The sequence below is a fragment of the Anser cygnoides genome, chromosome 13 (assembly GCF_040182565.1).
Source record: "Anser cygnoides isolate HZ-2024a breed goose chromosome 13, Taihu_goose_T2T_genome, whole genome shotgun sequence".
Lineage (NCBI taxonomy): Eukaryota > Metazoa > Chordata > Aves > Anseriformes > Anatidae > Anser > Anser cygnoides.
In genome coordinates this window covers 1,591,314-1,605,212 of record NC_089885.1, presented here as the reverse complement: position 1 = coordinate 1,605,212, position 13,899 = coordinate 1,591,314, and the positions used below count along the sequence as shown (strand labels likewise).

The 13,899-nt window shown below is 40.4% G+C and overlaps 1 protein-coding gene across 18 annotated transcripts in view; it reads left to right on the top strand.

The window, feature by feature from the left end:
- The window catches only part of TENM1 (teneurin transmembrane protein 1), an 848,278-nt gene that overhangs the window by 821,544 nt on the left and 12,835 nt on the right, over nucleotides 1–13,899 (top strand). For all 18 annotated transcript variants that reach the window (XM_048070576.2, XM_067005240.1, XM_067005241.1 and 15 more), the window contains 3 exons: nucleotides 3,335–3,507; nucleotides 6,515–6,750; nucleotides 12,806–13,102. In XM_048070576.2, the coding sequence (XP_047926533.1) occupies nucleotides 3,335–3,507; nucleotides 6,515–6,750; nucleotides 12,806–13,102 (706 nt within the window). The remainder of the gene's footprint in view (nucleotides 1–3,334; nucleotides 3,508–6,514; nucleotides 6,751–12,805; nucleotides 13,103–13,899) is intronic.

Genomic DNA, 13,899 nt, shown 5'->3' with positions numbered 1-13,899 from the left:
ATAAGCAATTAGGGCCATTTTTGACAATAAGCAGGAAAACAAAACCATACAGGGCCTTCCTGGTTCCCGTCTCATTATCAGGCACCTACTGTTAGAAGTTAAAAGTATTGTGCAAAAATACAAAGCTCACTGTTGTGCTGGTGCTGTTTAAACATTGACTGAAGAGTGGTACCTGTTATATGCAGAACTTAATTCAAATATGTGCTTCCTTGGAATAACTTCAGCACCAGGACTGATCCATTTAAATCCCTACCTGAGGATGGGATCAGTCCCGACCATGGACCAATGACACTTTCAAAAAGCTTTCACAGTAGCTCCAAGTCACATCTATTACTTCTTAAAATGCTGAACAACATGCATTGTTGCAGGGCCTTGATTGTTAGAGCAGATTATGTGCAGTCATGTGCTTCTCAGTGGTTTTAATATCAGTACTCTTATTCTGTCCAACAGACCCTGAGTGTAAACCTTTTCAGACAATTATTGCTCATGCCTGTTGTCTTCTGGCAAGTAGTTTGTTAAAGTAGGACTCATGCTTAGTGAGATTTTCTTTTAAAGGATTTTGCCTGCTTGCAGGTGCCTGCCATTGTATGTAATACTGATTTTTTCATGCAGAGATACTTGGAAAGACACTGTCCTTTCAGTTGTACCGACTGCGTGACCGTGTACTTCTACCAATCTAGATCAGTCGGTAGAATTAACAGAATTACAGCTGTTAACGTTACAAAAATAACAGCAAGATTAAATAGTGAAGTCATATTATTAATATTTATTGTTCAGGCCAATATTTCAAGTCATCTTCGTAATATATTACAACTTCCTGAGTGGTTGAGATACCAGTGTCAGCCAAGCTGCTGCAGTCAGAGCGACAATTGACTATAACGAATGCTGTGCTGAATAGATGGGATTTCAGGACTTGGTTTTCCCTTTTTGCTGTTAATAGGTCATAGGGGATGATGGTCCTTAGTCATCCTTTAAGCAAACATTTCTTTCCAGACAGGTCGCATTCTGAACTGACACCTGATTTCACTTTAAAAATTAGATTTTTTTGGTAAGGGTAACTTAGATGTGAATTGCTTCAAGTCATGTATAAACATAGTATTGGAGCCAAGAGGATTAACGTATGAGCAACTCTCCAATTGCTTAGAATCACCTTTTCTGTTTAAACAAGTTTTGCATTCACATCCAAAAGTTCAACCCATAGCACTGTCAAGCTGAAATAGGGATGAGTTTGTTTAACAACACATATCACACATACTTGGGAATATGAGCAAAGATAATGGACTGTTCAGAACATCTACCTAGATGTCAGATTCACTCACAGAGGGAGATTATTAAGAGGTAGAAAACCACCTACAAAAGTACTTGTCATCCATCTACTCTAATCTGATGGAATGGAAGTACTGAAAGAGCTCTTGCATAAAATTATAGCTAATGTACAATTTCAGTCATCTAGGTTGTTATTTTTTTAATATTATATCATTAAAGCCATAAAAGGGGAGGGGGGCACTGGGCCTCTATTAAATCAAGGACAAGAAAACACCTGCAAGAAACAACCCTCTCTGAAAAAATTAATTAGACCACTTTCCCTTCGAAATGATACAACTCTTAACTGTTCTACACACAGAAATGCAAATAGATTGTGAAGCTCTATCCCCAAACGTGCATTTCTAATATTGGTGAGCACTTCCTCATGTGAGTACTGAAATCAATGCAATTATCTGAGTCACTGGCATGATTAACAGTGGCATAACTGGGCACCAAATTAACATTAAGAAATATGTCATGATTCTGCCCCTATTAGTATGGGTAGGACATTTCCCTATAAGAACAGAGTCCAAGTGTGCTACTATTCATCATGTGAAAGGTGGCAGAATCTGTCCTCAGAGGGCTGGTTTCTTGGAGCAATCTGGAATAAAAAAGCCCTGTAGATGGTCACACTGTTACTGAGACACTTAGCTGAGCGTTCTCCTTGAAGTTAGTGGGACCATCTTGGCATGTGCTCTGCAGCCTCATTTTAATTGTTCAGCACCTTATCTAGTCTATGATTCTGTATTTCTGGGTGCTCCTGTGCAGAGCCAGGAGTTGGATTCAATGATCCTTGTGGGTCTGTTCCAACTCAGGATATTGTGTGATTCTTATGATTCCCATTTTCAGCTACACGGGGAGTTGTGTATCTCATTATTAGCAGCATCCAGCAGCAAAAGTGGGTCCTTAGCAGAGGTGCATCCTGACTCATAAGCACAGCTACATCCCAATAAACTGTCTGCATTTACACCTTAAAAATGCATGATTTGAGGATTTTTCTGTGGTATGGTAGAAGACTCACGTAACTTAGCAAGCTGTCATATCTGTTTGATCAAGCAGTAAATGAAATATAATTGCCCAACATTCACAGAGTTTTCTTACGATGAAAAGTAGTGCTCTGAATCAGTTTTAATCACTGGGTGTGGCACCCAGTCAATTGGCACAGAGTGGCACGAGGGAGGAATGCGAGGAAATCGCGTGATATATGACAGCAGGAAGAGGTGAAAGAGAGAAAGATTATATTGTATTTAACATTTAATGAATTTATTTGTCAAAAAAAAATGCAAGATGTTCGATACGTTCATTCTCCAGTGTTTCATTTGAAAAGAACAGCTGCTCTATTTTTCATTATATCGGGTGGAAAAGAAAATTCCTGATTTTGTTCACCAATACTTTTTGTGGCATACAGATTTTCTATGAGTAATTAGGGGTAAATAAGGGTCCCAAAGAAAGGATGCCAGCACATGAAAGTGAAAGACATGGCCAGCTCATTTGCTGATGTGAATTGGAAGAGCTCCCCATTGGAGGCAGTGGGGCTTTGCCAGTTGATACACCAGCTGAGGAATGCTTTGTGAGTGAGGGGAGACAGTTAATAAAACGTGAAAACTTAATTATGCTTTCCTACCTGCACAAGTAGGCTTATATTTTATGAACATGGGTTGGTTTTACTCATGCAAATACGTCTGCAGTATCAGTGAGCTCTCTTGGATGAGTAAAGATGTGTTTGGATCAATAAGATTTTGAAGATCGGAGGCATTAATATGGAACAGTATCAAGCACCAACCATTGTTCTGCATTGTTTTCTCTGTGAACCATCAGAAAGAACGAACTGTTTATCTGTGGAACTGAAGAGACACGTTAGAAACAGTGCTCCAGAGGTTTTGAATTACTTACTGACTTTTTCATAACGTGTTGACAATACTTTCCCCCCCACCTTTTCTTTTCTTTTTTTTTTTTTTTTTATTGTAGTAGCATATACAAGACAACAGTGATGTATTTTTGTGGCTCACTTTAACATCATGTGCTGCAGGTACGACTCCAATGGCCACCTGACCAACGCGACATTCCCAACTGGGGAAGTCAGCAGTTTCCACAGTGATGCTGAAAAACTGACAAGAGTGGAACTTGATACTTCAAACCGAGAGAACGTGATCACAGCCACAAACTTCTCAGCTACCTCTACAATATATACCTTAAAACAAGGTAATTAAGGCGTTTCTATTATTTCTTCCCTTACAATTACATTTAAAACTCTGAACATTATTGCATTCTTAATTGTTTGACAAAAAGACACTAAAATTAGTTCATTTGTTTCTTCCTTGCTTCAGTTCAAATAGCTAGATACTGCTTACATTTCTCCTGGGGTTCCTTTTAGGAACAAACCACCAGTGAATGCTTTTCCTCCTAGAAAAGTCCCGTTGGTAGATTCCAGTTACTAAAATCACTGAAGGCTCCATGCTTTACGCGCTATTTCCCACGTCAGTATTCAGGGGAATTGGACCGACCCGTAATACACTGAGCTTTGTTATTCTGAGAAATACTGACCAAAAAGTGTCCTGCTCCGCTGTTGTTTTAGCACTGAAATGCTTTGTTTGGCCAACGCCATGAATTCACAGAATCACAGAATGGTTTGGGTTGGCAGGGACCTTAAAGCCCATCCAGCTCCAACCCCCTGCCATGGGCAGGGACACTTCCCACCAGCCCAGGCTGCCCAGAGCCCCATCCAGCCTGGCCTTGAACACCTCCAGGGATGGGGCATCCACAGCTTCCCTGGGCAGCGTGTTCCAGTGCCTCACCACCCTCTGCGTAAAGACTTTCCTCCAAACATCTAATGTAAATCTCCCTTCTTTTAGTACGATGCCATGCATCAGTCTCTCACCTGGATTCCTGGATCCTATGCTGCCTGGTGAGCTCCTCTTGCAGCATGGGAACTTGCTTAAAAAATTTGTCCAGCTGGGCACACTGTCACCCATGACACCCACCTCTGTCTTCAGGCCCTAGAGGAACTTCCAGATTCTGGAGTTCCCTGCAACTGAGGGTCTGGGCAGCTCTTTCAGTCCTCAGGAGGTCTGTCCGGGTGTAGGTGTCTGTGTGGGGAGGTTGTTGCCCCTCTGTCTGGGTTTCAGCCTCAGCCAGGCAGCTGCAGCGGGTGGACACCATTCTTGTTTCAGCAGACAGCTGCTGCTTGTTGTTCCCAGCATAGAAGAAAGTGGCCTGCCTTCCTCCCTCACTATGCACCCTCTCCCATTCTTTCTGGTAGTGCTGTGACCTGGTGGCAGTGCTCGTAGGAAGGAGGAAGGCATGACCAATGTCTGCTGGTGGCTGCCTCAGCACTGAGATTTTAACTCAACCCCTGTGCACATGTATTTCCCTGGCAGCTTCAGTCTGCTGGTGTATTGGATCTTTTGAGAAGAACTTGCTCTCTGCCTAATGGAAGTGCCGCAGTGTCCTCCTTCAGATTGTGCAGATTCATCCCCTAAGTTTTGGGTTTACATAGTTTAATCAATCTGTTTTTTCCTCTGTGTTAATTTTTCTGTAGCAAGTGGGTTGTTCAACGAGAAGGGAAGAAGCTTTGGGAGCTGGTGCTGGGAAATAGGTCTGCATTTCTTGCAGGCCTGTTATAGAGAAGGTCTGCTTTGTAACTCGGAGCAATTCACTAATGTGTTTCATTCTCAGCTTTAGTTGTATGAGGAAAAAATAGGAAGAACTCACAAGATATTCACTCATCCCTCTTCACTACTGCATTGCAGAGACAACACTGAATAAATGGAAAGAATTATGTTATATTATATTGCAGCATCACTTGTTAGGCTTTGTCCAAGTGATCCCACCTGCTCTCTGCATCATCTGCTGACTGCCCAATTATGTTTGTCTTAAATACGAAGCTTCTCAAAGAAGGGATATTACTGCTTTGTGTCTCAGAACAGTGAGCTAGCACACTACCAGCAGAGCAAGAAATGAACAGCTATAGTTGTTATTATACCTATCCTATTTATGAATTCATATACTTTGCATATTTCCATATCTCTGTAAAACTACTGTGAAGCAATCCGTGAATAAACAACAGGCATTGTATCCTTACCTCTGAGTCAAAAAGTCTCTTTTAATGCAATATCTATTATCTTCACTTTCTGACATACCCAACTGTTGTCCATATATTCGCGCCTGAAGGTCTGGCCCAATTACTTCAGCTGGTGTGCAACAGCTAAGAAAAAGATGCTTTTTCTTAGCATCACAAAAAAAAAGTCGCTAGCTGGTAGGTGCTCAGTTACATTTTAAAGGTGAGACTGGCTTTGTCCCTTAACCCTAAACATACATATTCATAAAGAAGTGCCCCCCCCCGGCAGCTGAGCCACAGTAGCCTCCTGTGTGCATGTCCCTTCCCTGTGCCAAATGCAAGGCGGTGTGGCAGAGCTGTGCCTGCAGTGAAGGCATTACAGTGCACAGGCAAGAGGCAGGAAGCGTATGGTGACTGTGTGGCTTTGCATCATTTCACTGGAGACCTGCTGTGGACCCTCAGTGTGATTCTGGCCGTGTTTGGAGGAGGAATAAGCTGTCATCCCAGCTGCCCTCTGCAGCACAGTGCTGAGCCTCTGGAGCTGCCTGCTGTGCCACCCTTGCTGGGCCATTCAATTTTCTGCCAACGACTGGGTCTCTCCCAGAGGGTCTCTCACACCAGCCCACGGGCTCGTGGCTGGCTGTCACTGAGCCTCTGCCTCAGGGTCTTGCTGCTAACAGGGAATGGGAGAAGGTTTTAGTACAGTGATACAGGGAAAAGGGGCAGAACAGCAGCCTGGCCATCATCTTAAGACATTTTGAAAACAGCTTTCCTGTTTGATCTCAAGATACCCCTTACGTTCATTCAAGCAGTGAGCTATTCTGTTAACAGATCCTAACATGTTAAAATCATCAGAATATCGGTGATCAAAACCCAGCCCGTGAGTTTATGTACTGTTAGGCTAAAAGCAAAAACTCTTCATTCCTCCTGCAGGGAACTTTCACAATGGAAATCATCAGGACAGATGTAATAAAAAGCTCTTAAGACACGTGAAGACCTCCAGGTTCCAAAAATCACACCGCTGTTGGTGTTTGGTCAGTGATCTGTATACTCGGGGCAAACAAGGCTTGACATTGCACCTGACGTTTGTTTCATAAAGCTGGAGATCTGAAATTTTCTGTTCCCTGTTTCGGGTTGTTGTTTTTCTGACAGATAACACGCAGAATATCTACCGGGTCAGCCCAGATGGGTCTCTGAGAGTCACCTTTGCCAGCGGAATGGAAATCACACTTAACACGGAGCCTCATATCCTAGCAGGAGTCGTCAGCCCCACTCTGGGGAAGTGCAATATCTCCCTTCCTGGAGAGCATAACTCAAACCTCATTGAATGGAGGCAAAGGAGGGAGCAGACCAAAGGCAATATCTCCACGTTTGAGAGAAGGCTAAGGGTAAGGCTTCCTCTTGTGTAAAGTGCAGTGTTCTCTTTGAAAGCCATTGAACTAAAATTGGGTTGAAAAGTTCTACTTTGTAAGAAGTGCGATGGAAAGTTTGTATCAATGGTGGGCCCCAGCCATGAATTTCAAAACCAAACTCCTCCAACGCTTGACAGGATGTTTGATCTCTGTTTGATTTTGGTTGTTAGACTTGACCTCAAGACATAATTGCTTTTTTTCTTCCTCTTCTTTTTCAACTAAGAACTTAAGTATGTCTTAGGAAGAAGCTGTGAGCAAAGGACAATGTGTAGTTACTGCAGCACAGCGGCAGACTTGGAGCCAGATTCTGCCTCTCAGATCTAACTACCCTCTTTGTGCTGGGGGAAATAACAGGTGCCAGCCTCTGCCCAGTGCAGAGGATCTCTTGGGGCACACCTTGGGTGTTGGGCCAGGGCATCTCCTGCAAGCCATGGTATTTTAGAGCCTCTGCATGTATCCAGACAGGCTGTGGATTCTGCCCTGCACCGCATATGTTCAGACACCCTCACACCCTCTGGCTGGGTTACCGTATGGCTCTAATAAGAATGATTTTAACAGTGCATACGTAGTGTATATTTATTTTCAGGAGAACTCACAGATTACAATGACAGATGGTCAACATTCAGCATTTAGGTAACACTAAGGCTCAAAGAGACTGCTACCTTGCAGAACAGTTTTTTATGAAATCCATTCTGTTTTTCACATGAATACTCCATAAAATGTCTGTACCAGTAGTACAGATGCGAATTTTGGCCTTTAAAATATTGCATTATTAACTACAGCAGGTCTGGATAAGTATTATCTCTGAAGGTACATCTGTTAGCTCTGAAAATACAGAGATAGTTATTTAAATCTCTGGATTTCTTTTTGGTTATCATATCTCATGTATTTTTTATTTTAAAAGTGTGTCAGTTTGGTTTTCAACTGTGCTTATCAATCAGAAACCCAAGGCTTGGATGATATGGCCAGACTGATTACCGTGTGTAAAGAAACCATTTGAAAGGACATCTTTCAGACTTGGCAGTCACAATTACTTTGCGAGGATCTTGCAAGTGCAAAAAAGCTCTGTGGGTTTTTTCTTTCCCATCCTCTGACTGCCTCCTTTCTATCCTAGTTCACACACATTTAGCCCTGTCCAGAGAGGTTGCTGAACTTATTACAATGGCAAAGATGTGCTGTTAAAATGGCAGGATTCAAGCTGTGACCTCCATGGTTCACTTTACCTAATCGATTGACTTCTGTATGATTTTATGGTTAAGTAACTGTACGGTGCATACTTTTTTAAGGGTCTTGCCGAATAAAAGTCTTAAACGGAAAGGTCGTAGTCAGTCATCTATTCTGCTTACCTTGCCAGGGCCAAGTGGTTCATCACAGTTACATTTTAAAGTACTTCATCCTGCAGTTTTCCTGTTATGCAGTTTATATTTTCTGTTGTTGAAATTGATTGCCAGATCTTTTAACTCATTTTCACTTGCTTCTGCACGATCCTTAATATTGCCTGCCAAAAAAAAAAAATTTCCTGGGGAGGAAATGCACAAATTGGTCAGGATTAGATGGACTCTGTCTGAAGGCTTAAAATGTTCAGTGAAATATTGCAAACCTGAAGCTATGCAGAGCTCTGCTGATTGACCTGCCTCTGGGTCAGTCTGCTGGTGCATAAAAGCACTTGTGTACTCCTCCTCCTCCCCCTTCACCTTCCATCCAGCGAGGGTATGCAGTGTAGGAATGACTTTGGTGTGCCTTTGTCCTATATTCTCTGTCCTTCCAAAGGTATCCACTAGATCACAGGAGTTGATCATTGCATCGTTATTTCTGTAAATTGTAAGTTTCTTTTGGTACCTACCAGAAAGAAACCAACCTTCATGCCTACCACGATCAAAGGAGCTTTATGGAGTGTACCTGCCTACCCAGAAGGACGTCAGCTTGCCCACATTACAGTGTTTTCAAATCCCCTGGACAAAAGATGGAGGGAACCTGGTGGGATAACATTATGTGAGGATTTCATAGTGGAAAGGAGGAGAAGTATTCTGTGCATGGGATACACCATGCAAATAAGCACAAGAGAAAGGGAGAAATGGACTTTTGAGGCTGCTGTTGCCAATAAAAAGGACCTTGGAGGATAGGTGAGATATGTGGGTCCTGGAGTTCAGCTTTAGGAATGAGATGTTTGCATGGGATGCTAATGGAGTGGGGAGCTGGTGGAGGTGTAAGGAGCTGTGGCAGTCTAGCTGGGGAGGAAGACAAAGGAGCAGCAGGATGTACCCAGAGACACCGTCTTTCCTTGGTGACTTGGTTATTAAAATAACTATGCAGGGCATCAGGAGCAAAAATACCATCTTATTCTCTGTTTGAATTAGTAAGCCAATAGCGAAGGGGATTTAATGCTTGCTGTTGACGAATCCTTGAGTACTGCTGGAAAAAAAAATGTAGCGTCGATAGCAGCCCTTATCCTGGATAAGGTTCTGCTGATACCTTCTGAAAACTTCTAGCGAGTTATATTTTAGAAATAAAATTGTTAAGCACTTAATATGCCATGATTGGCCCAATAGGACGTGTGTTAGAAAGCTTGCAATGTAGGGCAAAAAGAATTATGCTGAACTTTGAAAATGTATGTAAAGGAAAGCTCCGGGGATTGGACCAGTTCTCAGTGGAAATGAGCAGACTTTTAGGAGCCCTTAGTTAAAGGGGAAAAAAAAAAAAAAAAAAAAAAAAAAAAGGAAAAAAAAGCACAATGGAAGAGTTTTCTGGGGAAAAAAATAGAAATCTAGTTTAAAGATGTCGCTTAAAGATCAGTCCTGATACCGTCACTGAAATAAAATGGCTTTGAATGCTAAGAGGTATAAATTAGAAGGCAGGTAACTGGGGATGAGATGAAGGATGACCTAGTTGAAAAGATGAAAGCTTTTCTTTCTCTGCCAGTTCCTAACATTTTTAATTCTTAATTGCAATTAACAACCATTTTAAAGTCATGTCACTGTATTAGTATAAAATGTCTAAAATTTTTGGATAGAAGCCACTGGTAGCATGTTCTGAATAACGCTGTAAATGTTGTGTTTTAAAGAGTTGAAATTTTGCATGGTGTGAATTCCCTACTCTTTAAATCGAACAGAAATGAGTAAGTTAACGGAAATGCTAGAAAAGACATCTAACTTTATCTCAGTATCTAAATCAATGTGGGAAACAGGAATTAATCAGAGTTTTCCTTGAAGTGCAGAACTGCCAGCCCTGGCGCTTTCTGAAAGTATATAAAACAGTCTGTAGGCATGTATGCATTTTATATTAATAATAAATCTGTGTACAATCAGGCATTTTAACATCAATCTTAATCTAGCAAGACTTCTTTTTTATCAATTGAACTGCTATTTTAATTGACTTCTAAAAAAGAAGCAAAGCTGTTGTTAAAATCAATGAGCATGATGCATAGTAATATACTGATTGGAATTCAGCTCTGCTCCCTCCTGTCTTTTGCATAACTTAGAGGAACTTGGTGTTGGATGCCATCCAGGTTTTATAACTGAGTATCTACAAAATTGAAAGCTTGAATGCTTGGCCAGTCTTGTTTTTACCTTTTTTTTTTTTTTAATAACAAAAATGGAAGTAACTCATTGGCCTCAATTCAAGTCAGAAGTCCTGTAGATATAGGCTTTGACAGCTTTATTTATTATCATATTTAGTAAATTATCTCCCTTTATTTACCAGCCTTGCAGCAAGTTCTAATGATAGGGTCAAATCCTCAGCCACTATGTATCAGTTTACGTTGACTCAAGTGAAAACACAGACAGGGAAATACACAATCAGCTCATCTGATTTCACATTTTAGACAGTTTACGTTTGAGAATGAAAGTCAAGAGAAGTGCACATTTATGTGTTTATTTACATCTTCAAAATTTCTGGCCATAAAATCAATGGAAGTAGAGCCAAAGGATGTTTAAAAATAAATAATAGATATATCTTTTTATGAACTACTAACATTATTATTGAATTCAGCTGAATTTTCTCCCTATTTTTGTCAGCTGAAATTTTAACCCAATATTGCTTTCAGAACCAGTTTTTACTGGCTTGTAACTGAGCACATGAGCTCCAGTCTGTCACAGGGGCTCCTTACTGACTTGCATGTACATTGGAGGAGCCATCTCTAGGAAGCCACTGGAATTTGAAATCAGCATTTCAATGACAGCATTGAAATGCAGCCTGCTACCCATGTGTCATTGCATCTTGCCTTAAGAAGGGTGTTAAATTGAACTTAAATCTAATATAAGAAAGTAAACAAATGAGACATAAAATATGGAATATAAAGGAAGTAATGGTGTCCCCAAAAACCTTATTTTAACTGCATGAGCCTTTAAATACTGCTGCTATCCTCTTTACTGCTAATTCTGCCTCTGTGTGATTTTCGTTCATATTTGTTATATCATTCCTGAAAATTAGATTGCAAGCAATTTGTATTCAAGACTTTCCTTTCTCCTAGCTGCATACTATGGCAATAATAATAATAGCAATAAGAACATTAAATATGTACATAGACAGTAAATGAATATGAGCCAGAGTATATCTTCTGCTTGCTTCTCAGTTATTTTACCACCAAGAGGGCTGATGGTTTGTTGTGTTGTTTTTTTTTTTTCAGAAATTGCAATAAGTTTGCAAAGAAATATATTATCATAAACATATATACAAGCAAATATAGTTGAGCTGAACATCACATTTTACTTGGGCTCCTTAGCTATCATTAGAGCATAAATTGTAATAGTTACAGCAGTCTACAGGGGTATATAGGTATTTTACAGCTATTGTAAATGAACAGTATTAGAGTTAGACATGTATGTATATAAAACCACAGGAATGGTAGTTGAAGAAAGAACACCTGCTTCTTCTAGATTTTTAAATTATTTTGTATCTAAAAACAGAAAGAGGAAAGAAAAATAAAGTTCTTTCTACTCACAACCACCATATGATCACAGCTTGAATTATTAAACAGGTATTCTTAACCATTTACTTTACTGCTATGCCTCCAGGTCTCAGGAAGGAGCAAGCGCTGTGCTGTGCAGTGCTAACACCTGAACTAACATCATCTCTGCTGTAAGGAATGTATTAATTGGAATAGACTAATACAAGTGATTAGATAAAATGCAGTCCATTAATACAATGAGCACATTGGGCATTGATCTGAAAATGACAAGTCAGTGAACAATGTTATATGGTTTTCTAAATTATAACTTGGATTTAAATGGAGTTTAAGAGTGACTGCCCAGTGACTGAATGATGAAAGCACTGGATAAACGTATTTTGTCTTCAGAAGTATGGCTCAGCTTTGAGCTTCATTTCTAATCGAGAATTTTGGACCACAAGCACTAGCAGGTCGAAGCAGTCAGCCTGTTCCACTGCCAAAGGACACAATAACGTTAGCAAATGTTGCAGGTCCCAAATGTGCTCCGAGAGCTGCAGCAAGGAGTACAGCTGGCAGCAGGCACTTCTGCCACTGCCTTTCACAAGCTCTGGGAGTAGGCTGCTTTTGGGAAGAAGTGTGAGGACACTGGTGAGTAGGGTTTTTGGGAGCTGCAAGCACAGCTCTTCCCTCTTCGGCATCAGTATGCGACCTAGCGTGGGCTATCCCACAGCAGCAGCTGACCTATTGATATTAATGGAGCTTAAGAGAGAGAAGGTGAGTTAGGATTAATTTTGGTAATTTTGGGGTTTAACTACATGTCCTTGGCTGGAATCAAAGTCTGTCTATAGATGAATTTTGAGAAAAAAGAAGAAAAGCTTAGGAAAAGAGGAGTGGCGATGAAAGTTTAGTGTGTGGACATAGAGAGTGTCCAGCTATATGATGTAACACTGAACGCAGACAGCATTTTGTTTCTTGGTCCTGTTTCTCATCTGAATGTTTTTCTATTTTTCTGCCTTTAGTATGCCCTAAATTCTCAGTCCTACTGTTAAGCCATTGCACATCTTGATTAGAACTGACACAGAAATGTTTCTGTCATATGTAATTAAGGTACGTTGTCTTCTTACCTTCCTGTATCTTTGTGTTTAGGCCCACAATAGAAATCTGCTCTCCATTGATTTCGACCATGTAACCAGAACAGGAAAGATTTATGATGATCATCGAAAATTCACTCTTCGGATTATGTATGACCAGACAGGCCGCCCAGTTTTGTGGTCGCCCATCAGCAAATACAATGAGGTCAATATCACTTATTCACACTCTGGATTAGTGACCTATATCCAAAGAGGAACCTGGACTGAGAAAATGGAGTATGATCCAAGTGGGAACATAATTTCCAGAACATGGGCAGATGGCAAAATATGGAGTTACACGTATTTAGAAAAGGTAAGTCATTTTAGAAGTGGATCATTTTACCAAGGCAAGAATATTTGTTCTTCATGCAATTACTAAGAGATACTATATTGTGAGCTATGTTATGATGCTATCTTGTGCAATAGTATATAAGATTTATAGAAAATGCATGCAATTACAATAACCAGAGAAAAATGTGTCTGGAGGTGCTTAGACCTATAGTCATCACTTCAAACCTGTCATAATTTAATTCTGAAGAAAGTTATTAGCAGCTCGGATCTGTTTAATCGGTAGGTAAAATGACTTCTTTGTCTCACTCCAAGTGCAAGTGAACAAAGGACACTCCCAACTACTGAAAAACATTTTGCCATTCTGTATAAAGTAGTCAAAGAAATAAGTCATCAAAATGGAACTGTTTCATCCCCAAAAACACACTTTTAAGCGAAAATTATGCACCAGTGAGTGCAAGCTAGCACCTGTTTAGTGCTGTGCTGTAAAAAATGGACTGATACTTTGAGGAGACAGATTACTTTAGTATGTATGATGCCCATTTGGGGGAAAAACCATAAAGTAATATGAAATGAGTTATTGCCCTGCTTTTATAGTGACTTCATGTCTAAATTACCTGAGTATTCTAATTTTCATTCATGTGTGTGGTCATGAAATGACGGCATAAATGCTGTGTCTCAGGAACAGCATCTCATTTGTCTGTACAAGCATCTCATTTGTTATTTCGTCTCTCAAATCCAAAAAGCCAACCTGTATTTTTAAAGCTTCCAGAACTCAGCGTGAAATTATATTCAAACAGTGTCCTTCAAAACTTTTTTTTT